This window comes from Pelodiscus sinensis, chromosome 10 (assembly GCF_052426305.1).
Source record: "Pelodiscus sinensis isolate ZL-2025 chromosome 10, ASM5242630v1, whole genome shotgun sequence".
NCBI lineage: Eukaryota > Metazoa > Chordata > Testudines > Trionychidae > Pelodiscus > Pelodiscus sinensis.
In genome coordinates this window covers 50,560,271-50,583,628 of record NC_143061.1, presented here as the reverse complement: position 1 = coordinate 50,583,628, position 23,358 = coordinate 50,560,271, and the positions used below count along the sequence as shown (strand labels likewise).

The window sequence follows — 23,358 nt, the reverse complement described above, 5'->3', positions numbered from 1 at the left end:
GTTGTCTGCTGATTTCAGCACCTATCTGGACACCTTCTGCTTATGGAGGCATTATGTTTTTGAGCTGTCCCAGCTTAATTCACAATTTTTGGCTTGCTGCTCCTCAAGTTATTCAGAGTTCTGGATAGCTAGTATTAGATTACGCAGAATAATGTAGCATGTTTCTTTTCTAAATAGTGGAAAAGCCCAAGTTTTGCTGACTCACCTGTTGGTATTCTTCACTGCAATGGTATTGAACTTGTGCTTAGGGAGTGTCTACACAGCAGCTGGGAGAGTGATTTCCAGCTCAAGTAGACATGAAAGCATAGGTGACACGTGGAAGAAGGCAGGAGGGGTCACATGCTCTCCTAGATGGGTCATTTTGTTATATTTATAAGCAACACATAAATCTTGATTATGATTCTATGTGCCGTGGTATTGCAGGATTGAACCCAAAGCTTCATCCCACTTTTATAGTTGTAAGTCCCAACTTTAGTCGATGGGTTTTGCAGTGTCATGTTGGAATCATCTAATTGTTAATTGGGGATTACCTCAAGGCTGGTTCCATTGTCATGCTCTGTCAGATTCTGGGAGTGACTGCAGCTGGTTTGTCTCATTCACAGGTATATGCCTTTGCTTTAGAGTCATAAATTCTGCCCCTCTTTGGCCATCCTGAATTTGACCAACATCTGAGTTCACTCCTCCTCCTTATCCATTCTGACTAGAGATGTTAAATTTTGATTAATCAGCTAATCACGTAGTTGATAAGGGGGAGATGGGGCGCTCACTATCCTGGCTGCACCTCAGCCTTTTAAATGTAATAAGAGCTGCTCATGGCTCTCACTATATTTAAAAGGCAGAAGGGCAATGGGGAACATGGGGCAAGTACGTTCCGAACACGGGCAAGTATGTTCTGCTTTTGAAATGTAGCAAAGGTCAAAGAGCTGCAGTTGGAACATGGGGCGAGCGGGGACAGTTTCAGTCAGCTACCTCCTGCACTGGCTCTGCCTTCCTTCCTCTTCTTCCCTTCCCCCCCTCTGCGCCTCTCTGATAGAGGCAGCAAGGGGTGGGCGAAGCAACTAGCCACATCACTGCTTGACTATCTGGTAAGCCTATGGTTATCAGGTAGTCAACTAGTCGCTTACATCCCTAATTCTGACCATGTGAAGCGTCCCCCTAGATTTTAATTCCTGAAGCCAGATGACCTCACTCTGCCTGCTCCTCAACCCCTGGTTTCCTTTCCTTCAGGGCATTGGTCACCTCTGCATGAGAGTACTAGCTCTGCTTGAGTTAGCCAGTTAAAAATAGCAGCATGGCAGTGGTAGCCACCTGATTACAATCCCACCTGAGCTCCTGGATTCACACTCAGGCAGGCAGACTGAGCTGCTGCCCATTCTCACATTGCTATTTTTAGCACTCTGACTTGAGCAGAGCTAGCCTGTGTACGTTTAACTGAGCTGGGAATTACCCTCCCATCTGCTGTGTAGATGTACCCACAGTGAGATACAAAAGCAATAGCTGGCCACATCTAGATCATACGCCACTTTTTGCAAAAATTGGAGTTTTGATTCCAGTGCTTTCCTCAAATTCTGTTGTAGGGTCACTGTTGTATATAATATTTTGCACTCATTTAAAAAAGAAGTCCCAAGTTTTATATAGTGTTGCTGGCAAACAATGCTTGCTCATGTATTCTCAATTTTAGCTGTTTGGTAACATGATAATTGCATATACCATGCTGCACAGCTAGCTCATTTATACTTGTGTGCATTTTTTTATAGAAATTGATAATGACATTTTCCTTTTCTTCCACTTTTTCCTTTTACCTATATCCAGGAATGTCCTCCAAGGAGATCTATGGTAACTCAAGCTTTAGCAGTTTCCCTTTCTTGGGTTATTACTTAAACATGTTTAGGTTATTTGGGGATTTTCTGATGTTATAATATGCTGGCCTAGAACCTGCAGGTAGTAGGAAAAACTGTCTGCATGTGTTTTTATTTCTTTATATCTCTGGAAAAAAACCAGATTCTGTAACCTACCACTTCAGAAGGATGAAAAAAGCATGTGTGTACTCTAGTGAGAAATCATAGGTTACTTGCAGGTTCTTAGGTTACTTATAATTTCTGAATTTACCAAGTAGTCAAATAAGTTTAGAATCATAATGATGCATGTCCCTCCAAGATAATCAATCCTAACCTAATAATAGTAATACCACTTTTCAATATACATACAAGTATCACTGCTGGACTTCATCTGAATCTTTCCTTGTAGACCTTTCCTTTTTGTCAAACCCTGCATGTGTATGTTTTCCAGTGTAATGCCAATGTGATGATAATCAGAAGCTTCTTTTTTTCCCCCAAGTGTCACATTTTATTCTTTTACAGATGATTCTTTTGTTAGACCAGTTACTTTTTGGATTGTTGGAGACTTTGATAAACCTTCTGGGAGACAGTTGTTATATGATGCCATCAAACATCAGGTAGGCGGTGGCATTTCAACTTAAAAGCAGAGGCAGTGTGGTTCAGTGTCTAGAGAACTGGAATGGTACTAACGTCTCTCTGTTCCAAAATTTCCTCTTCAACTCTTTTTCTATCTTTTCTGTCTATATTAAGTCTTGGTGGTAGGGACTGCCCCTTACTATATGTTTTGTATAGGGTCCAGCACAATTGGGGCTCAGCACAACCCAGTGCCTAAGTCAGTAGGCACTTACCCTAATACAAATACTAATGGACACAAATCAGGCTGACAGATCTAATATTAGAGTGACACTGCTTTGTGTGTCTCATCTGCACTCTCATTGTAGCACATTAACTTTTTCTTCCAATATTTTGGGCAAAATTCCAATGCATTTCAATGCGCTGCCTGCTCACAACAATTATTACACGTTTAAATAAACATGAATATTGTATAGTTACTTTTTTATCTCCTTTCATTGTCCCTTTCAGTCTCTGGACATTAACCTGTACGCTCCACAAAAAACATGCTCGAGAAACACACTAACTTTGCTGAGTGCTATTTAATGTCTCTCTCCAGTTCCCTCCTCAGGCAAAAGCCTAGGTAAACAGGCGAGCCTTACAACTTGCCCTGCACGTTGCTGAATTTTCTTTTTCCAGTTTGAAGGGGAAAAATTCAGTGCCTGCATTGTCACAGTTGAGCACATAACATAAATGTCAAGAAACTTAACATTTTAACTAACTCAGACATATTGCCAATACTCATTAAGAATTCTAGTTACGACTCTCTAGTAATTCAATTACAACATAGGAATCAGGGAGGCAGATGTTTATGATAATGGTGGGAATCATGTATTTGAATTTCTTGACTACTATTCACTTACTCTCTCTCCAACATTTCTGTATTAACTTAGATTCTGTATGTAATATTATTGTGGGTTACTTAATAAAACAGCATGGCTAATTTTTCTGACTTCTAAATAAGTTGCAGTGTTTGGCAGGTATTTCAAATTTCTGCAGCCATGCCACCTAAAGCTGAGAGTCAGTCAGATCTTTACATGCTCAAGATGGATCAGATCTCTAAAAGAAAACAGATGCTATGGGAAGTGATGTTGATGCTGCAGTAGGGGGTGCTGTTTCCTTTCAGGTTTTGAGCCAGTGCCCCACAAGGGTGTCCAATGTACAGGGGGTGGAGCTGCCTGACATGCAGACCCTTTGGGCTCATTAATACCCAACAGTGCTTGTCCCTATAGTACTTCTTGTAAAAGTAGTTTGTGGACTCCAGTTTATCCTGGCTAAATTTCAGCTTGAGTAATCACATTCTTACCCAAATTATCCTTTAAGAGTAGAAAATACATTTTTTTTTGTCCAAAGTAGTCATGTGGTATTGCCAGGTTTTATTTCTGCAGTGGTTACACTTCAGCATAAAGCAAGGCAATAGCACAAAGTAAACACAACATATATATTTCAGAAGGGCAGCCGTGTTAGTCGCATTCATTTGTGTGTGTGTGTAAATATAATATACATGGTATTTGTTTGCACAGTACTTTGAGGTCCATTTAGCATTTGAATTGTTAGCTCTTTGTGGCAGAAATCTTGACTTCATACTTGTCTCTAATATGCTAACTATGCTGATGCAATGCAAGTAATAAGTAAGTTAGTTTAAACTCACTCATTATCATTAGTCCTGTTAGCCTTATGCCTAATTTGGAATCAGTATTTTCCATTAGGCAATACAGATCAGTTTCCTTTTGCTTTTTCTTATAATGGATCTATCCCACTTATCTAAAAATACACTAGAATTCTAAATGTGTTCTAACCAGCACTTTATTAAAACACAGAAATCCAGTAATCTTGTCCGAATTAGCATGATTAATAACCCCAGTGAAGACCCAACCAATGAGAACACAATCATCACCAGGGCCATATGGGCAGCTTTACAGACACAAACGTCAAATAATGCCAAGAACTTCATCACTAAAATGGCAAAAGAAGACACAGCAAAGGCACTGGAAGCAGGGGCTGACATCACAGAATTTGCGGTTGGTGTAAGTACATGTGATGGTTTTGCTGGTTCTTTGGATGAACTGCTTAGGGTAATGGCAGGAGGTAACTCTTCATGTAGTATGCTCACACAAAATGTGAATAATGCTAGATAGTAATATTCTAATTCTTATCCTTAACGGGTTAATTTCTCCAAACTCAACATGATTTCACAATTGACGACATGATTATTTCCTTTATTTGTATGATTTTGAAGCCCAGTGGGGCCTTGAGATTTCAAAATATCCTTCTCTGTGCGCGTGTAATAAAACATTATTTAGATTTTTCTTAAAAATTCTGTCCCAAAAATGCTTTAGATCCTTATGTACAAGATAGGAAACAATAGTTAAAATTAAAAAGTCCTGTTATAAGGTAAAAACGGACTAAGGAGTGGATAGTCCATTGGTTTTATACGTAATTACTTTGTGCATTTGTTAATATATTGTGCATATTCAGCTTCCACTTTCTATGCATATAAATTCTTCAAACAACAAAAGGGAGAGAAAATATTAATAGAATAAAAAAGTATGGTTTAAAAAAAAAACACAAAAATTAACAATGGGGCTTCAAAGCAGGGTGGTACCTGAAACTATTGCTGAGTCTCTGTTTGAAATGTAGCTGCATTCTAGTTTGATGGTGTACCTTTAAGTAAAGGAAAGTTTTCAGATCACACTTGAAAATGTGATACTAAGTAATTAAAGATACAGAAATTCATCGTGGCTATTCCAGTAGCAGGAATGGCAGAAAACAAAGCTCTCACATCAAAGCGGTGAGATTGTTTGTTTGAAAAGGACAGAAAAAGGCCAGGGCTCAAACAGAGAACTGGAGAAAGGGAATAAAGAAAAAGAGTACATGGGTTAGATTGTGGCAAACTATGAAGATATTTGTGAAAACTTTAAAAGACAGTTTAACAGGTAGTATCCATCAGTCACAGAGCATTTATTCAGAGTCTCTATTATGATTCCCATTTCAGTAAGAATATTTGTTTTTTGTTTTTTTCTTTTAGGGTATGGATGTCAACACTTTTAAAGAGGCCTTTGAATCCCCCAAAGTGGATTTTGTACTGTCTCATGCCATGTTCTGCAGGGATATTCTTAAGCTGAAGAAAGGACAGAGGGCAGTGATCAGCAATGGAAGGGTGAGCTCACTTCCCAGATGGGGAAACAGACATATTTAAAATGTAGCAAATAAGGAAGACTTGAGTGACAACAGGGATCTAGGAATATGATGCAGGACTCTTCAAGTCACCTGTTCAAATCTAGCCCAGATTGACTGTGGCCAAAGACCGTTGCCATCTGACAGCTCTTTGTTGTGTATGACATTAGTGACTGCTCTCAATACAGTTTCAACTGGACAGATGTCCACATAACAAGAATGTCAGTTGTGACCAGCACAACTTGAAGCTTGCCTCTTACTGAGAGAAAGTAACTGTAGTTCAAGGCTGAGGCTGATACAGTGGGGAGTGTGACAATGTTGTGCTGCTGTTACCAATTTTGTTTCAATACGTGATTTGCCTAGTAAGTCCGATTCCATTTTCTTTGTAGATTATTGGCCCACTAGAAGACAATGAGCTGTTCAATCAGGACGATTTCCACCTCCTAGAGAATATTATACTAAAGACATCAGGACAAAAAATCAAATCCCATATTCAGCAGTTGGGAGTGGAAGATGATCAGTAAGTAAATATGAACAGGAACTAAGGGGACTGGTTAAAAGCAGAGTGCATGTTGGTAACATGGCATTACATGTCAACAGAACTCCTTCATGTACTAAGAGAAAAAACTTTTTAAATAAGAAAAATAATATGCTTGCTCTTCCCTACCGTGACCTATGTTTAGAGAGAAATCTCTTACAATTCTACATACGAATCAACTTGTTCCTGAAAACTGACTTCCTGTGTTGTCAGTCTCTGTAGTTAAACTGCAAAAACCTAGGTTCACATAATGGTAAGGGCCTGGCAACTCTGTGGATGCTCTTTTTCTTTCTGTACAAAATTAGATTTGAAAGTATTTTAATCCAGCTGCCCCTGAGTATGTACATTTTTCAGAATATAAAGCTGTTGTATCGCTTCAGTATTTTTTACAAACAGAAAATAAGGAATAAAATGGGAAAGAGAACATGCTAGCAGGATGCCACAAAGAATACATTTTGTGGACATAGTGGGATTTAGCTTATTTTTGCTGATTAGCCTTGAATATTTATTTGAATATTGCAGATCCAAGATACATTTCTGTATCAATTGCAGTAACTATATAAGCACGTTAGCGTCTTTTAAAAGTTCATTCTTAATTTATCAGTGTTTCATGGAGTGACACAGGAGGGAAAAAGGAATAAAGGAGGCAAAATAGGCATACAGAGAGAGACACATTATGAGTTTAACAAAATGTATTTTTGAAATCTAGTTATGTTCAGGTGCTAAGGAACATGTACGAGTTGCCAAAAAACACTGATTCCTGTACGCTGCCAACTGTTCATAGTTTGTTTGTAGGATCTCAAGTATCCCATGCATTAATCTTGTACAGCCTGTAAAACTCACCCTCGCTTTCCTGTGGCCTCTTGCTACCTTTCAAAAGCCAGTAGTATGCATTTTTTCACATGGTCAAAGAATTTTTTAAGTGTAAAGACATCAGATCCCTTTATGCCCATTCCCAGTAGAAGGAAAGGGAGAAGGCTAAGGCATGTTCCAGGAAAGGGGCTGGAGAAGGAAAGGAGGATATGGTTCTGGCAGATGCAGGCCAGCTTTGGACTGAGTTCTGGATTAGAAAACATGCCAGAATTTAGCAGATTGGATCAGGTTTATGGTTTTGTTATGAATGGCTTGCATAACTGTGGCTATAAACCCATGAGACTAGAATTAATTATAGGAGAATCTGAAAGATCCTTAACTCTGGCCTCACCAGCTTGCACTGTTATGCCATGCAGCCCTATTTTCATTGTTTAGTATTTCTTTCTTCACAATTAGGTTGTAATAGAGCTGGAGCTTACTAGAGATGTTTTTCTTTAATCTGGAAAAAGTAAGTGATACTTGAACTAGTTTAAATATTCAGGGAGTAATAAAAGGGAGGTAATTTGTCAGTAGTTATTCTTCTCTGATTATGGTATCACATTGCATTCAAATTTGCTCGATGCATGGAATTGCTTTCTAGTCTCTAAAGATAATTGTGTTTTTTTTAAAAAGGAAACTTCGAGAGCTGCCCTGCAACAGTACTCACTCTGCAGGGTTATCTGAGTTTGGTTCTAGCAGAGGCAGGAAGAGCTCTGGAAGCAGCATATCTAGTCACTACAAATACAAACTGATTTGTTTTGCTCAACAATTAATTCCTTTTGCATATAATGGAGTGACTTTTTTCCAGAGTCCACTCTAGTCTCAGTTTGCTGGTGATCATGCCTTATGGGAGCTTAGATCTTCAGTCTCCTCAGAGAAATATTTGGACCTTAGGGTGATGGGAGAGAGAGGATAATAGCTCCTATTCTCTGGGTTAGATTTTAATTTTAGAAATTTGCATCATCTGTTTCCACACTGTCATGTCTCAAAAGTGCACTACTGTACATGTACATGAACAATAAAGGTGTGGGAGGGGATTGAGAGGCAGTATAAAACAGTCCATGCATCAAAGGCTACGTCTAGACTACAAGCCTCTTTCGAAAGAAAGCGTCTAGACTACAACCAGTACTTTCGAAAAAGCAAGCAGCTTTTTCGAAGGAGAGCACCCAGGCAGTCTGGATGCTCTCTTTCAAAAAAGCACAGTTTGCATATCATAGTGCCTTTTTTCGAAAGAGCACTTTCGAAAAAAGGCGTTCTTCCTTGTAAAATGAGATTTTCCGTGGTGGAAAAAACTGCCACGTTCTTTTGATTTACTTTCGAAAGAATGCAGCAGCAGTCTAGACGCAGGGGAAGGTGTGGTTTTTTTTTTTAAAGGCCACTTTTTTCGAAAAAACCCTGTAGTCTACATACCCAGAGATTAGAAATTGGGCCTTCTATTTTGTGTATATTAATCTTCAGTGATACTGAGGGAAATACATACTTCAGAGTACTTGAAAACCTCCTCTCTTCCAGTGCAAGTGACTTGGTTATGAAGGTGGATGCTCTTCTGTCTGCTCAGCCAAAAGGAGAGGCAAGGATTGAATATCATTTTTTTGAAGACCGATACAGGTATTCTACTGCTGTTAAATTCAGAGTATATTTATTGACCTGTGTATTTCTTCTTCCTTGTCTCTGATGTATGTTAGCTGTATATCCTATTCAACTTTGAATCATCGCTATCATCATCATGGCAAATCCTAAGTTAACTCCCTGCATTTTTTCTATTGCTACATATGTGTATCAGTAGAATAGTCTCAGGGCACAGTAATGCTTCAGAGAAGGTTTGTGTTTCATGAAACATAATAAAACAAAACATTTAATGAGGAATTGTTTGAGTGAAGATCAAATGGCTAGGAAGCTTACCTACAATGTTGTAATAATTGGGCTTACAAATTAGCCCTAATTGTAAGATCAGTTATAAGAAGTGAGTAAAGTTCATAAAATGTCACAATCTATAATGTTGAGGAGAAGAGATGCAAAAGGGAGACAGACTGAATCAGTGGAAACAAAAAAGGATTATGAATATAACTCTAGGACTGTTAAAATCATGTTTTGATTTGTTGTTCCACACTTTTCTGGTTTACAATGTACCTAAATTGCTGTGTCAGAAACTAGGCATAATTGTTGGACCAAAAAATGAGGATCTGAGTCATTATGCACGTCTCTCTCTTTTGGGGACTTTAAAAGAAACGTTTTTTAAAAGTGGAGAAGCTTCTCTGAAAACTGCTGGCTGAGAGATGGGTGGATTGGGAGGAGCAAGCATTGCTATCATGGCTGCCATCCCTATTGGTGTCCTGAGAGATGTCCTGACCAACCCAGGCCAAAAAAAGGTGCTCAGATAACATTGCCACGTCCACCAACTCCGATCCCACACACGGCTTCAGATATGAGTCTTTGCTTCCTTCCTCTTTTCTCCATCCCTGGCCCTCAAAAGAAACAAACCAACCTCCCCACCCTAGTGTCTTTTCTTTCTTATTTTGCCTTCTAATAAGAATCTGGCTTAGCTGGCCAAGTTTATATTTTGCAAAACTGCCCAAAGCCTATGTGGCCAAAGAGACAGTTTATAGCCTGAATGTCGGTATGAATTTTCCTAGTCTCAGAGTGGCTAATGATAGAGATGCAGCCTCTAAGTAGTGGCTAATGAGATTGTGTGCTTTTCCAGCAGTACAGTTGCAAGTGAAAGTTAATATCAGCGAGAGAGCCTGTATTTTCTGTCTTCCCCTCTCATATATGTTTGTTATAACCTCTAGGAAAAGGGATCAGACTTCTTTGTAGATGCCAATGCCAGAAAGGACCATTGTGATAATCTGATCTGACGTTCTGAGAGACCCAGACCAGAGTGCTTCCCCAAAATTATTCCTAGAGGAGATCTTTTAGGAAAACATCCAGTCTTGATTTGAAAATTATCTGTGAAGGAGAATTCACTACAGCCCTTGGTAGATTTTTTTTTTCTTAGGACTTCAACAGCAATAGCAAAAACAGTAGCTTTAACCTATGTTAGCTATTTTTTTCTCTTTTCCCCATATTTTGTACAATCTAAGACACTATTTCAGATATGGGCTTTTCCTTCTGAAGACTCTCTATTGCTAGAGGGAAAGGAAGCAAAGGATATTGTTAAAACAAAAGGCTCACTTTAAAAGCATTTGAAATGTAGACTAACTGGGTTTTTTCCTTCTCATCTGAAAAGGTTTGAAAACTTTTAATGGTATATTTGCTTTGGGACTAGTAGGGTTAAGTCTTTCTGTACCAAACCCTATTTAAAATTATGTAATGTTGGACCATGACAGTCATTTGTTTTTTGGGCCAGTTTATTCCATCAAAATCAATATAACTAGCACCCAGCCTACAGATTCTTAGGCTATGAGGCCCCAGTTCATGAATGTACTTAAATATGCACATATCTATGCTATGTGTGAGTAGTCCTATTAAGCACCTTCCTGAGTTAAGAATTTGCTAGGTCTTTCACCCACATTATTTGAGGTTCTAAGAACTGAGTGGTTTGTTGTTAATTTAGCCATAAATCTGTCACTTTAAAATGGCTTTTTTAACTCTTTGTCCTCTTTTCTTTTTGTTTAGTGCAGTTAAACTCAGACCAAAGGAGGGAGAGACCTATTTTGATGTGGTGGCTATTGTTGATCCAGCTACCAGAGATGCTCAAAGACTTGCTCCATTACTTATGGTATATATACAGCATTGTAATGCATTAATCAGCAGTCAAAATCTTTTACAATATAGTTAGTTCTGTATTTATGAATTGTTTCTCTTTCTTTTTAAATGGATTATTTGTAGGAATTGAATAAGGGCCTGATCGAAGCCTACAATACAGTAAAAAAGCATTAGAGAATTATGGTATCAGGAGAAACGCGAAATTATGTTGTCAGTATGAGAGAAGCTTCAATTATGTGAAGTGCATAGTGTTAGTCACGTTGGAATGTAACTTTTGATACTCCTTGACATCTCTTATTCATAAAATTATCTACTGGAAATCATCTTCTATTTGAAGAAATAGACTAACAGGCTTGCAAATTGTGGTAATGGGTTTATTAATTAAACTGGAAAGAAAAGCCAGAGGTGGGGGATATCTTAGTTTGAGTTCTAAATCTAACTTTAATTTCTCAGAAGGGTTGTGGGCTTTGCAAAATTAAACTGCTTTGAATTCATGGATTGGAAAGCTCTCTAGAAATACAAAGTATAAAATTGTTAAAATAAAACCATTCAGCTCTAATAATTAGATCACTAGGATTTTTCTTTAATGTAAAATCAGTCTTTGTGTGGAAGCCAAACGTCAAAAACATATAGAATAGTAATAGAGATGTAGCCATGTTAGTCTAGTCTAGCTGAAACAAAAAACAGGACTATGTAGCACTTTAAAGACTAACAAGATGGTTTATTAGGTGATGAGCCCATGAAAGCTCATCACCTAATAAACCATCTTGTTAGTCTTTAAAGTGCTACAAAGTCCTGTTTTTTTGTATCAAAAACATAGGCCATGTCCGTACTACAGAACCTGTGCTGGCATAGACCCCTAGTGGTGACTCAGCATAAGAGTTCTGCTAGCATAGTAAACCACTTGCCCACACAACATTAGCAAAACTGATAGAGCAGTCTTTCTCAAACTTTTGAATTGATGAACCCTTTCACACAGCAACACTCAACCTGTGATCCATTAAAATTAAAAACTTAAATTAAAAACTTTTTTTCCCCATTTACCACTGTTACTAATTCTAGAGGTGATGCAGGGCTTGGGTTGGAGTCAGAGGAAGAGTGCTCTTTCTTGGACTCCATGCTGTGCAGACAGCTCCAAAAGCTGAAATAAGCTATTTCGACTTAAGCTACGCAATTAACGTAACTGAAGTTGCGTAGCTTATTTCAGCTTTAGGCCTGCTGTGTAGACATGCCCTCAAAGATTATCCCTCTTTATGCCCCTGACTAACATAGCTGTGCCAGCAGAAAACTAGTGTAGACATAGTCCTAGATGACTCCATATTTTACAGTATTTTTTGTTCTGACAAGGACAAATTTAGACTTGCATCTCAGATGTGTAAGAGATTCATTTGGATAGAATATATCCGATAACTAACTTCTAATTTACTAATGCTAATTGCAGTATACTATCTAATTGAGAATTTTTCATTGGATCATTTTATACAAGTTCAGTTCCACAGACAACATTTTGGAGGGAGAATGTTCACATCTTGTCTACCACATAGAATATTCCCAAAGTCCTGTTTAAAATCTTAGAAGAGCAGGTAAATAAGTCACTGCACCAATTAAATAAAATTTGTGGAACGCAGAGTGAAAAGGGAGATTGTTAAATGCTCACGATGGCCTAATCTACAAAAAAAAAAAGTAGTCGTCTCTTCAGTAGGAATTTTAGGGTATATGTGTCTCTCATATTTTTAGGTTTTGAACCAACTGATAAACATGAATCTAAGAGTTTTTATGAACTGCCAGTCCAAACTTTCTGACATGCCTCTGAAAAGGTAAGGAATACCATGTTGGGGGAAAAATCTTAGTGTAAACAGCCGTGTAAAAATGTTTACGGGGAAAATTTACGGGAGATAAACATGCAATTCTGAGTTGTTCTCAGTCATGCCCTGAGGGCCACAGTTCTATTTCATGACAACCTTGGAGGTTTCAAAATTAGTTTTTGTTCTACCGTGCAATGAAAACTAACCCTTCTGAATGTTTTTGCTCAAATGCCCTCTCTGGGATTGAAAATGAGCTTTTCAGTTCAGGAAGGGGTGTGTGTTTGTCTGACTGTGTCTAGAAACTGGTGGGTATAGCACTAGCATGGACTGTGTGAGAGCCAACTTCAGTTACCTGTTCTGCCTGATTCAGAGTAGAATTTTGACCACTCTGAATTGGGCAGTGCAGGGACCTGAATTTCTCACATTCCACACCACTGTCTTAACTATGTGCCCATAGAATTTAAGTGCCTATACAATGCAGGTACCATCTCTCTCTCCCTCAAGAAAACTTTATCAAAATCAGTATGTCTCGGCATAATGCCCACCTCAGTCTCTAGAATCTCTGCTATGACTTTAACTATAGTGGTTCAAATGCAATATCAAGATATTGTAGCTATTCAGTAAGAGACTGCAGAATGTGAATCTAGGTCTTTCCGTAAAGGAAAGGATTTAATTAGTCAAGATGAAATCAGACCTGTTTTTAAGCATGATTTCTTAGGCAAAGAGCCCATACAAAGAAGGGAAGAAATGTCCAGTAATGGAGTTTCAGAGTCTCTGACACTATCCTTTGCAAAGATGATTGTCAGTGAGAGTTAAAAGGCATGAAACATAGCAGCCAGATATTCTAGGATTTTCCTTTTGAAATTTCAGCTTTTATCGCTACGTTTTGGAGCCTGAGATTTCTTTCACAGCTGACGACAACTTTGCTCCTGGTCCGATTGCCAAGTTCTTGGATATGCCTCAGACTCCACTGTTCACTCTGAACCTAAATACTCCTGAGAGCTGGATGGTGGAGTCTGTCAGAACTCCCTATGATCTTGATAACATTTATTTAGAAGAGGTAAGAGGCTTCATCATTTCCTAGTTGTTTAATGTGCTTGTGTGAGATTTTTATGGGAATCATCTTTGGAATTTGGAAGCTCAAACAATGCAATGCTCTAGATAGGTGGGGAAGATCCGAGAGAGCCACATTTACCCATCCCAAGTTTAGTGCAGGTTCCACAGAAAAACAGCATTTCATAGAAATGGTCCTGAACTAGAAAAGAGAAACCTTTTTATCAGGCCTCTAACTTTATTTATTTATTTTAATTGATTTTTAAAATCAGTTTTTCTGATCATGCTCCATATAAATAGTGTCTTGAATTTTTTTTAAAACCCATTATTTCAAAATTAAAGTTTTTTTCAGCTCTTGTTTATTGAGGGATTTTTGGATGGGCAGGAGAATATCACCTCAGTGTATAGGCCCACCCACCTGTTTCCTCCCCTTTCTTTCTTAGCACACACTTGTCTACTGTTTGCTTCCTCTTTATTTTCAGTTCTGCTGTTGCTGTCATGGTAGATACCCATTTTCAGGTGCTGGAATAGAGCATGCACCACTACCAAATAGTTAAACTGACAACCTACAAAAGAAACTGGAAAATAAATGTTCTCTTGTCTTTCCTTTATAGTACTCATAATATTAGGTTCACCATTTTCAGATAGAAATGAGTTTGTTTGTTTTTCAATTTGATGGTAACCCTTTAAAACTTACGTGTAATCAGAGAAATCTTTAAAGGGCAGGTGGATAAAAAGCAACAAGGAAAGAAGTGAAATCAAAAGAGGAATCCATGTATAATCCAAGAATGCTGATAGTAGAATAAAGGAAGTATATCTGTCTTTATTGTCACGGGCTGGCAGTTAGAAAAGCTTTAAAGGGAGGGAGGAGTAAACTGACAGGAGTTTGACTCCCCAGTCTAGTAACTAACATTAGCGAATCAGGTCATAGATGCTAGTACTGAGGTCTCCTCACCTGCATTACGAGGTTCGCCACAATCACCTACACTCAGCCTAGGAAATTGCTAAGTGATGCAAGATGAACAACTCTTTCAAAGCACAAGCTGATAAGCCTGAGCAGGTCTGCAAGTGTCTCTCCCCCCCCCCCCCCCCCTTTGGGTTAAGCCATTGCACTGTTAACGAGAAACAATTAGATTTTATTTAAAAAATAATTGTGTGTGTATCTAGTGTATGTGCAAGATGCCAGATTGAGTGCCCTGGAGGCTGAAGTCCTCTATTTATCCACAGAACAGATTTGGCTTGGGCAGTGGCAGTGCAAGCTTCCCCACCAATGTGCCTCAACCCTGACCTGGAGGAACCACCTCTAGAGGTGAGAGGGTAGTTCAGTCTCCAGAACCATTCAGTCCTTGGCTTTGTCTGCTGAGATTGTCCATAGTCGTGCCAGCTGAGAAGGTGGCTCTTATGATATGGACTTCTGTCCACTGCAAAGTGGAGCAAGACCAACAAATCACTTCATGTAGGCCACTCAAAAGCCAACAGTTGGAAATAACTTTTGGCCATTGTCAACCTGGATTACATTGTCTGAAAATTGTCAAGCCCTCGTTTTTATTTTTGCATCCCCCTAACATCTGATAATGTCCAGTGCCAGATACTTTAGATAGAATGGTTGGCACAAGCATCAATGATCCTGTACTAATTGTAAAGAAAATTGTATTTGTATCACTGTTAATTTAGTGTCTTAAAATTAAATTATAAAAGAGCAACTAAAGGACAATTCTAATAATTTTAGACCTCAAGATTTATTTTTTACCAATTATATTTTCCTGGTCTGTGCCCAGACACATGGAAATATTCTGAATTTATCTGAGACTCTTCTAATCTGTTCACCATGCCATGTCACTGGCAGCATTTTTGTGTGTGAGATCTCTGAGATGCAGATCACTAAAGCTGACAAACTGGGCATTCTGGAGCAGCAGGGAGGTTGGACCATCTCATAAACTACCATAACATTCTGCACAATTGATAATCTCCTCAGGAGAAGGTCCCAGACGAAGATATGAGGGGATTAGGATTGAGGTGCATTGAGAACTCTGGGTGGGTAATTTTGCTCTGCAGATTTGTCCTGCATTATTTGCAGTCTATTTCATCAGTCTTTCAAACAGCACTTAGCATATTATGGGCAGTATGAAAATATGTGTTTGTATGTAAAGGCTAAATTACAAATGTTTATTTAAAATTAATTGGGAATCAAGGATGGTCTTGGACTGGACAGAACTCAATCTGGGTTCATTTTCTAGCTCCATCACAGATTCTGTGTGATAACAGGCAAGTCATTTGCACTCTCTGCCTAAATTCTCCATTTCAAAATGCTTCTTTTCTCCCACCCTTTCTTTTGTCTGTAAGCTTTTCAGGGCAGGGACTGTCTCATATTGTGTATAAATACAGTGCCCAGCTCAGTGGAGTCTTAATCTCTTCTGGGGGCTCTATGGGCTACTCTAATAGCAATTATTAGTAATCCATCCAAAACACCACTCTGAGCCAAAATAAAGTTTTATTTAAAAACTTAAATTGAATTGTGAGAAAATGAGTTGAAGATTTTAGAGCATAATCCAGTCACTAGCAAATATCTCAAACTGATGTTTTTGGCTATATTTCTAAATGCCGCAATGGCTTTTTTTGGCCAGGTGGATAATATAGTAGCTGCAGAATATGAATTGGAGTATCTACTCCTGGAAGGACACTGCTACGACATCTCTACAGGACAGCCACCTCGAGGACTCCAGTTTACACTGGGAACTTCAGCCAATCCTGTCATCGTTGATACCATTGTGATGGCCAACTTAGTAAGTGACCAGTTTTATACAGGCAGTATATGACCTGCAAGGTTCTTTTCTCTGTGTTGCTTATAATAGATGCAGACTCTATTGGTGAGGTCTTTTGTAAGTACGGGTTGCCTTTTAATAGATTAATACATGTGAATATTGCTTGCACCCAGTGGATCTTGCAAGTTTGGTTTCAGTTGTAGATGCGTTAGAGCATTTTATTCCTTACATTATCACGGGCAGAAGTATTGCTTTTGGAGAGGGCTGTCCGTTGTCATTATCAAGATGCTCTTGGTCACTCTGTACCCTGGTTTACTAGGAGTAGTCTTGCAGATAGTCGTGTGCCATCTTAAAAATACTGGCATTACATTGAACAAACTCTTGCCATGGAAAACCAGTCAGTTATGTAATTGGTGTAGGCTGGCCTGTGTCTCCAAAATGACCTTATAATAGCAATTTATATTTTCACTCCCATGAGGCTGCCATTTTAATTCCTTCCTAGCATGGCTTCTTCATCACATCTTGTTCAGAGTACAGTAGGATTGCTCATTGGTTCTATTGTTGCCCTTGGCTATCCAAGGAGCGTGATCTTGGCTGCCTTGGCTGTATTCAACACCAGCTTGAACCTTGTCCAAAGAGAACTTTTTCCCCTCATAATGTCTTAGATCAGCAGACCACCATAGCTTTGCTAAAAAGGATCCTAGGAGGGGAAGTAGTTCCTTCATAATGATGGTCTCAGCTTATTCTCTCCTACAGCATGTCTAGTCACCATTTTAAAAGTTTCTCCCATTTGTTCTCCTTTTCGTTGTCTTTTCTGTGTCTGAACCCCTCTGACCTTCTGGGTAGTTAGAAAAAGGGGTTTTATTATGTTTTGTTGTCTCTTGTAATCATAAACACTACGAACAGGACCTTGTGTTGGGGCTCTAAAAAGGGAATGTACTTAATTAAAAAAGCAACCAAGTTGCTAATGGGATGTGCTTCAGAATTAACCACAAAAGTGTTCAAAGTTTAGCCAGGCTTTTATTTTTTACAAAATGCTAGTACATTTCTTTACAGTCTGGGAGTACAAGGTAGTAAAATCTTATTCTGCGGGCAAGTTATTCATAGAAAGGTAAGAGATGTCATTTACTTTGTAAGAATCTACAGAACTATAATTTCAATGGTGTCACCCTCGGTAGAGTGACAGGAGGGTTTCTCTGCCCTCTCCCCATTCCCTGCAGCTCCTCTGCTTGGCAGAATTGTTGGTAATACAGTGTCATCAGAAATGGGTCAAGTTGGAGGAGAGAATTCTAGCTTGATGCCCATGAACACAATGGTATCAGAGGACAAACCCAGAACAATTATCTATTATATATTTGAGAAAGTTTGTAAGTGTGTCTGCCTGCCTGTCTGTCCAAGAACTTCTCTTAAACAATAAGAGGTAGAGCCACCAAATTTGGTAGGCAGCTTCCTCTGATCATAACTTAAAGCAGGTGAAGGGTTCAGTTGTGCCTGGAAAATGGGATGTGCCTGGAATGGGATTGCTTCTTTTAAAACAGAAAGGGAAAGCTCTGCTATATAATGACCACACGTGAGCAGCAGGGGGTATGGGATGGAAAGTAGGGACAGCTATACTGTATAATGACCACAGTGGGATAGAAAGGGGCCAGAGATGGGGACTGGGACAGCTATAACCCCATTGTGGCAGCAGGGAGCAGGGGTGGAGAAAGGGACAGTTATCTACTATGTATTTCAGAGAGTTTGTCTGGTTTTGTGTCTTTCTGCCCCCAGCCAGGGGACAATCACCCCTCCCCAGCTGTGCCTGTTGGAGCTGTAGTGGCCATGGAGAGGCGCTTCTCACCTGGTCCCAACCTGCCACTGTGAAAGAAGGCGAGGGTTGTCCTCTCTCCCCAGGGCAGCCTGCACACTGAACCCCTTATCCCCAGTCCCACCTCAGAGCAATGATTCAAACGAAGAAAAAATAAAATTAATTCAGTTAAGGACCCGAGCGATGCCGGGTAAACATTCCAGTGTAGCTATATATGATATTACCCTTGACATGCAGGAATGAAAACGTATTCATCGAAGTCATCATCAGTGTCATCTCCGTCTTGCCAACAAGGACTTAACAAGAATTTGAACTATCTCACCCATTACCAAGACAGTTTCCCCAATTATCACCTGTAATACCATTAACTCACAAACATCCCACTCTCCCTATCTTTAATATCATCAATTCACAGACACTTACCTTCCTTCCTCCCCCTCCCCCCCCCGCATCCCCCTTCTGTTCTGCAATGTGATTTGTCCTTTTCATATTTGTTCATTTTTTTAATTGTATCCTTTGGTATATATGGTTGTGACTACTTTCTTCCACTATTTGATCTGAGGAAGTGGGTCTGGCCCACGAAAGCTCATCATCTAATAAACCATCTTGTTAGTCTTTAAAGTGCTACATTGTCCTGCATTTTGCTTCAACTACCCCAGACTAACACGGCTACATTTCTATCACTAATCTCCGTCTAGGGCACCGCTGCTAGACATGCTATCTCACTGATCTGTGCCACGCTCACAAGCCTTCCTGTAAGGCAGGCTGCTGGCATAACATTTGCAGGGTGGTTAGCAGCTGATCTTTGCATACAAGCATTTGATGAATTGAAGAAGATTTGCGAGTGCCTGGTACTTCACATATCATTGATGAGATCAGTCCATCTTCCAAGACCTATCCATGCCCACAAGGGGAAGGTAGTTTTGGATGTGCTGGATCATCCCGGAGCCGTTTCATTGCTTGATAATTACCCTCTTGTTTGCACGTATAAACACACTCCTCGCTGGAGGTGATTTCTCTTCATTTGTCTGGTTCCTGGAAAAACATACATCATCGTAGCTCTGTAAGTGTCACAGTGTTGGTTTTCAAATGGTAAACTTTCCATTTGATGCTTCCAGTGCATTTCGGACCACATCAGTGACTACCTCAGCTGTTCCAAACACCTTCAGAGCAAGGAGAGTGATCTTTGAAGACTGAATACATAGCTTTCCAATCAGACAGTTTGGTCTTTCAAGCCAATCGTCCAATAGTGCACACCCTGAGAGCGCATGAAAATATGAAAGCATGGCAGCTTGTAATGATCCAAGTGATAGGACCACGCCTCTGAGGGATATACAGTGATTCTGTTCCCCAGAGGTAGGCACAAAAACAGAATCCTGCGAAAGTCTGGAGTAGCATCTCAGATAAAACCTGAACTTTACTAGCACCTCTCTCGGGTACTGATAGTATGCAAGGTAATTTTAATGTCCACCTCCTCTTGGTGATTACACAGACATTCCATTGAACAGTGCAAGGCGGCAGCTTCATTATGATGGCTCGTGTGTTGAAATTGTGCTTGATGCGCTTCAGGCTTACTGCCGAAGGATCAGGTGTTTTGGAAACATGCCCCATGGGACCTACTATAAAGTGAGCCTTTCCCACAGCTGTCACTTGTTCTAGGTTCTTCAACTTAACCCTGATGCTTCAAGTACTTTCTTTCCAACCTTGCCAAATACAGTGTTTGTTGTACTTCCTACACTATGTAAGGTGCCACCGTGTATTGTGTTTAACCAAGTCTTCCATGGTGACAGCCTCCCAAAATTCAGCTCTGAGTCACTAATCTTTGTCTCCTCACTGCTGCCTAAAAATGGTCAAGACAAAAGTAAACACAAGGATTTTATAATAAATTACTGATGGATTGTACTTAATTACGCTATGCAGCCATGTCCATCCCATTTGGACTTGGATTGTAGTAACTTCTGACTGGATTCTGGTATCCTAACTGGAATTTTCTTTTGGCACAGTAAAGCTGATCATGCCACTGAACTGCTTTTTTGCCAGTGATGGCAAATCAACTTAAAACACTCCTTCCACTTACAGTAATCAGTCAGGTAACATGGTCTGAGCATTACGTGACAAGCCAGTTGAGGGCCACAGCTTACCTTTGTGAGGGCTGAACGTTGACATGGCTGTGTTAAAACAGACTGAAAAGAGTTGAGACTTTTCTCCTACCAATACCGCCTCTCCTCCCTGTCACCAAGCCTTCCCCCCCGTTCTTTCCCCAGGCTCCTGCTGCTCAAGCTCACTGCCTTCCTCAGCCAAGCTCTCCCCCTGCCCTGCCCATCACCGAATGTGAACAAGTAAAACAACCTAAGTGCCCCAGCCAGGCCACTGCTTCCCTGTGGGAACGCTCTGAAGGGCTCTGGCCCAGATTGAGGGGGATCCCTTCCTCCTGGCCATTTCATTCCTCAGTCTCAGCCACCCAGTCCTACTTAGCTGGCCCTGGCTGTGAGGACCGGCCAGCACAGGTGCCTGCTGCCGTAAATGATCCAGCCCTCCCTGCAGCACGCACCCTTACAGCACACACAGCACAAGGCTGGCTGGGCTGCCTGCCTCTTTGTCTAGGACTCTGAAAAGTGATGGACAGGACAAGGCAAGGTGGGGCCCTGCTTTCACTTCCCCTGCATCTTCTGGCACATTGCTCCAGCATCACCAAGTGGAAGGAGGAGTCATCCCACAAAGTCCCACGTTGGAATTCTTCTGTAATCCAGGGGGGACTACTACATGAATGAAACAGAAATTATAATTTTTTTTTTGCAAAATTGTGTTTCTAAGCACTTTCCATCTGATGACCTCAAAGCACCGAGCCAAAGCCAATTAATTTACATAAACTCCTGTGAGGCAGGCAAATGTGATCCCTTTTTTTCAGCTGGAGAAACCGAGACACTGGCTAAGTTCCTTATCCTCTGTTGTTTTAAATCAGTGGAAAAACTCCCTTTGATATCAAGCCTTAAATGACTGATCCAGCATCACACTGGAAGTCTGTGACAGGAATGGCATTAAGAAAACCCCAGGTCTTTATGTTTCTAGTAGAGGGGAGCACAGGCCACTGGCTGCATTGAGGTGGGGAGATCACCCTGAAGCCCCAGCCTTCCCCAGTGCAGGAACTTGTGCACGTGGCCCTGACACAACGCAAGGGCTGTCTCTGCCCCTCTGTGCCAGGCGTACCAGATGTGGCTGTGCAGGTTCAGCCCAGCATGATCCAAGTGGGGAGGGGGATCCAGGTGTGGGTGGCTCAGTGGGAGATCTGGATGCACAGGGTACCATTGAGGGTGTTCTGGGTGTAGGGGCAATGGAACTCTGTGGAGGAGTCGAGGGGACGTAGGGCTTGGTGTGGGGTCCAGGTGCTGGGGAAGTGCAACCTTCTGGGGCTCAGTGGGGTGGAGGTCTGGGTGTGGGGGGGGACTTGTTGGGTGGGTCCAGGTAGGGGAGCAGGGCTTGTCAGAGTGAGGGTTAGATGGGCCTGCTTAGCTGAGGAGTCCTAGCTGCTGCTGAGGGGACACTGCATGCTCCCCCCCATGATTCACCTATCCCCTTTCTTCTCAATCTCACTGCTCCATCTGCTCTGTTCCACTCCCCATTCCTTCCCTCCTGCCTCCTCCCCCTGCTGCCCGCTTGAACCTCCTACTCAGCTCCGCTGCTGGCACAGAAAACAGGAAGGCTCCCCTCCCAGCACACAGAAGGGGAGACCAATGGACACTAGGTTTCAGTCAGCAGCTGTTTGGTTGCAGAGGCAATGGAGCTCCTGGCACAGCTGTCAGCTCTGTTTGCAGAAATGAGGGGTGCCCAGTCACACCACTCTGTAGAGCAACCCCCTCCCCCGACCACCCGGCTTCCCTGCAGTAGCTGATTGAAATTTGAGCTTGTTTGTGGTCCATGCCGGTTCCAGGGCAGGCCCCTGAGGAGTTTCTTTGTTGTTCAGCCTTCCCCACTCCCCGGAAGCTGCATGAGCCACTTTAAAAACATCAGTGACATGGAACTAGGCTCCTGCAGCTCCTGTGTGGGAAGGCAATGCCTTCCCTTGCCTTATGGGCATGTCACCCATGCACATGCATCTCTTCAATTTTGCAATCATAATTACGCATTCGGTGGCAGAATAAAAGAACGGTAGCCCATGCGATGCAACATCACAAATATTTAGACCCTCGTCACATTTTTTTCACCTTAGCAATTTTTTTTTATTTTGCAATTAAAATCTAAAACTTGCCGTTGCAATAACATATTTGTATGTGCTTTGCGTAGTAATTTTTTTTAAAGCTTATACCAGAGTGTCGAATGTTAAATCTTCCTGCTTCTGTAGTTACTTTGCTCCAAAGAACAGTAGTTGATGCAGTAGCAAAAGTAGTTTTGGTTTTCAGCTAAAACTGTGTCCTTTTTTTTTTTTTTTTTTTTTTTTTTCCTTTACAGGGCTACTTCCAGTTAAAAGCCAATCCTGGCGCTTGGGTTTTGAGGCTCAGAAAGGGGAGGTCCGAGGACATCTACAGAATCTATAGGTAGGCAGCCATATGGTATCTTTTTTTGGTTTTGCTGTTGCGAACATTTTTAACTAGAGATAAAATCTAATACATTCCCTTTGTGAGTTTGTATGTGTATTTATTGGATAGGTTTGTATGTCGTATGGTGTTAAATTTTATTTGGGGAGGGAATCAGTCTGGTACGAAAAAAGATCTTTGATGTGCTCATGAAGAAGGAATTGGGAAACAAGATGGCCTTTGTTCTGTGATGGTATCAAACTAATTTTTTTTTAAATTTCTAGCCATGATGGTACAGATTCTCCCCCTGATGCCAGTGAAGTCACAGTTGTTCTAAACAACTTTAAGAGCAAAATTATTAAAGTGAAGGTGAGTTTGAAAACTTTACTGCAAGAGCTCCTTTTGAGTTAGTGTTTGGTGTCAGGTCTCTTGGACAATGGCAGTGGAAACAAGGGTTAATCACCCTTCCTCCCCCCCATAAGCTTATATCCGAGGCAGTGTCTGCAAAATAAAGCAGAAGCCTCAAGATCCTTAGATTATGCAGACACCTTTTGGGGAAAGAACATAGAAACAGCCGTACTGGGTCACACCAAAGGTCCATCTAGCCCAGTATCCTGTCTGCTGACAGTGGCCAGCACCAGATGCCCCAGAGGGAGGGATCACAACAGGTAATCCTCACGTGATCCCTCTCCTGTCAC

At 40.8% G+C, this 23,358-nt stretch overlaps 1 protein-coding gene across 4 annotated transcripts in view; it reads left to right on the top strand.

Moving 5' to 3' along the window:
* UGGT1 (UDP-glucose glycoprotein glucosyltransferase 1) overlaps window positions 1-23,358 on the top strand; it is an 87,227-nt gene that overhangs the window by 45,279 nt on the left and 18,590 nt on the right. For 3 of the 4 annotated variants that reach the window (XM_075938349.2, XM_075938346.2, XM_006115454.5), the window contains exons 21-32: window positions 1,813-1,836; window positions 2,361-2,455; window positions 4,271-4,477; window positions 5,479-5,610; window positions 6,017-6,147; window positions 8,530-8,625; window positions 10,633-10,735; window positions 12,460-12,539; window positions 13,398-13,587; window positions 16,205-16,363; window positions 22,596-22,681; window positions 22,945-23,029. In XM_075938349.2, the coding sequence (XP_075794464.2) occupies window positions 1,813-1,836; window positions 2,361-2,455; window positions 4,271-4,477; window positions 5,479-5,610; window positions 6,017-6,147; window positions 8,530-8,625; window positions 10,633-10,735; window positions 12,460-12,539; window positions 13,398-13,587; window positions 16,205-16,363; window positions 22,596-22,681; window positions 22,945-23,029 (1,388 nt within the window). The remainder of the gene's footprint in view (window positions 1-1,812; window positions 1,837-2,360; window positions 2,456-4,270; window positions 4,478-5,478; window positions 5,611-6,016; window positions 6,148-8,529; window positions 8,626-10,632; window positions 10,736-12,459; window positions 12,540-13,397; window positions 13,588-16,204; window positions 16,364-22,595; window positions 22,682-22,944; window positions 23,030-23,358) is intronic. The other variant, XM_075938348.2, reaches the window with a different exon arrangement.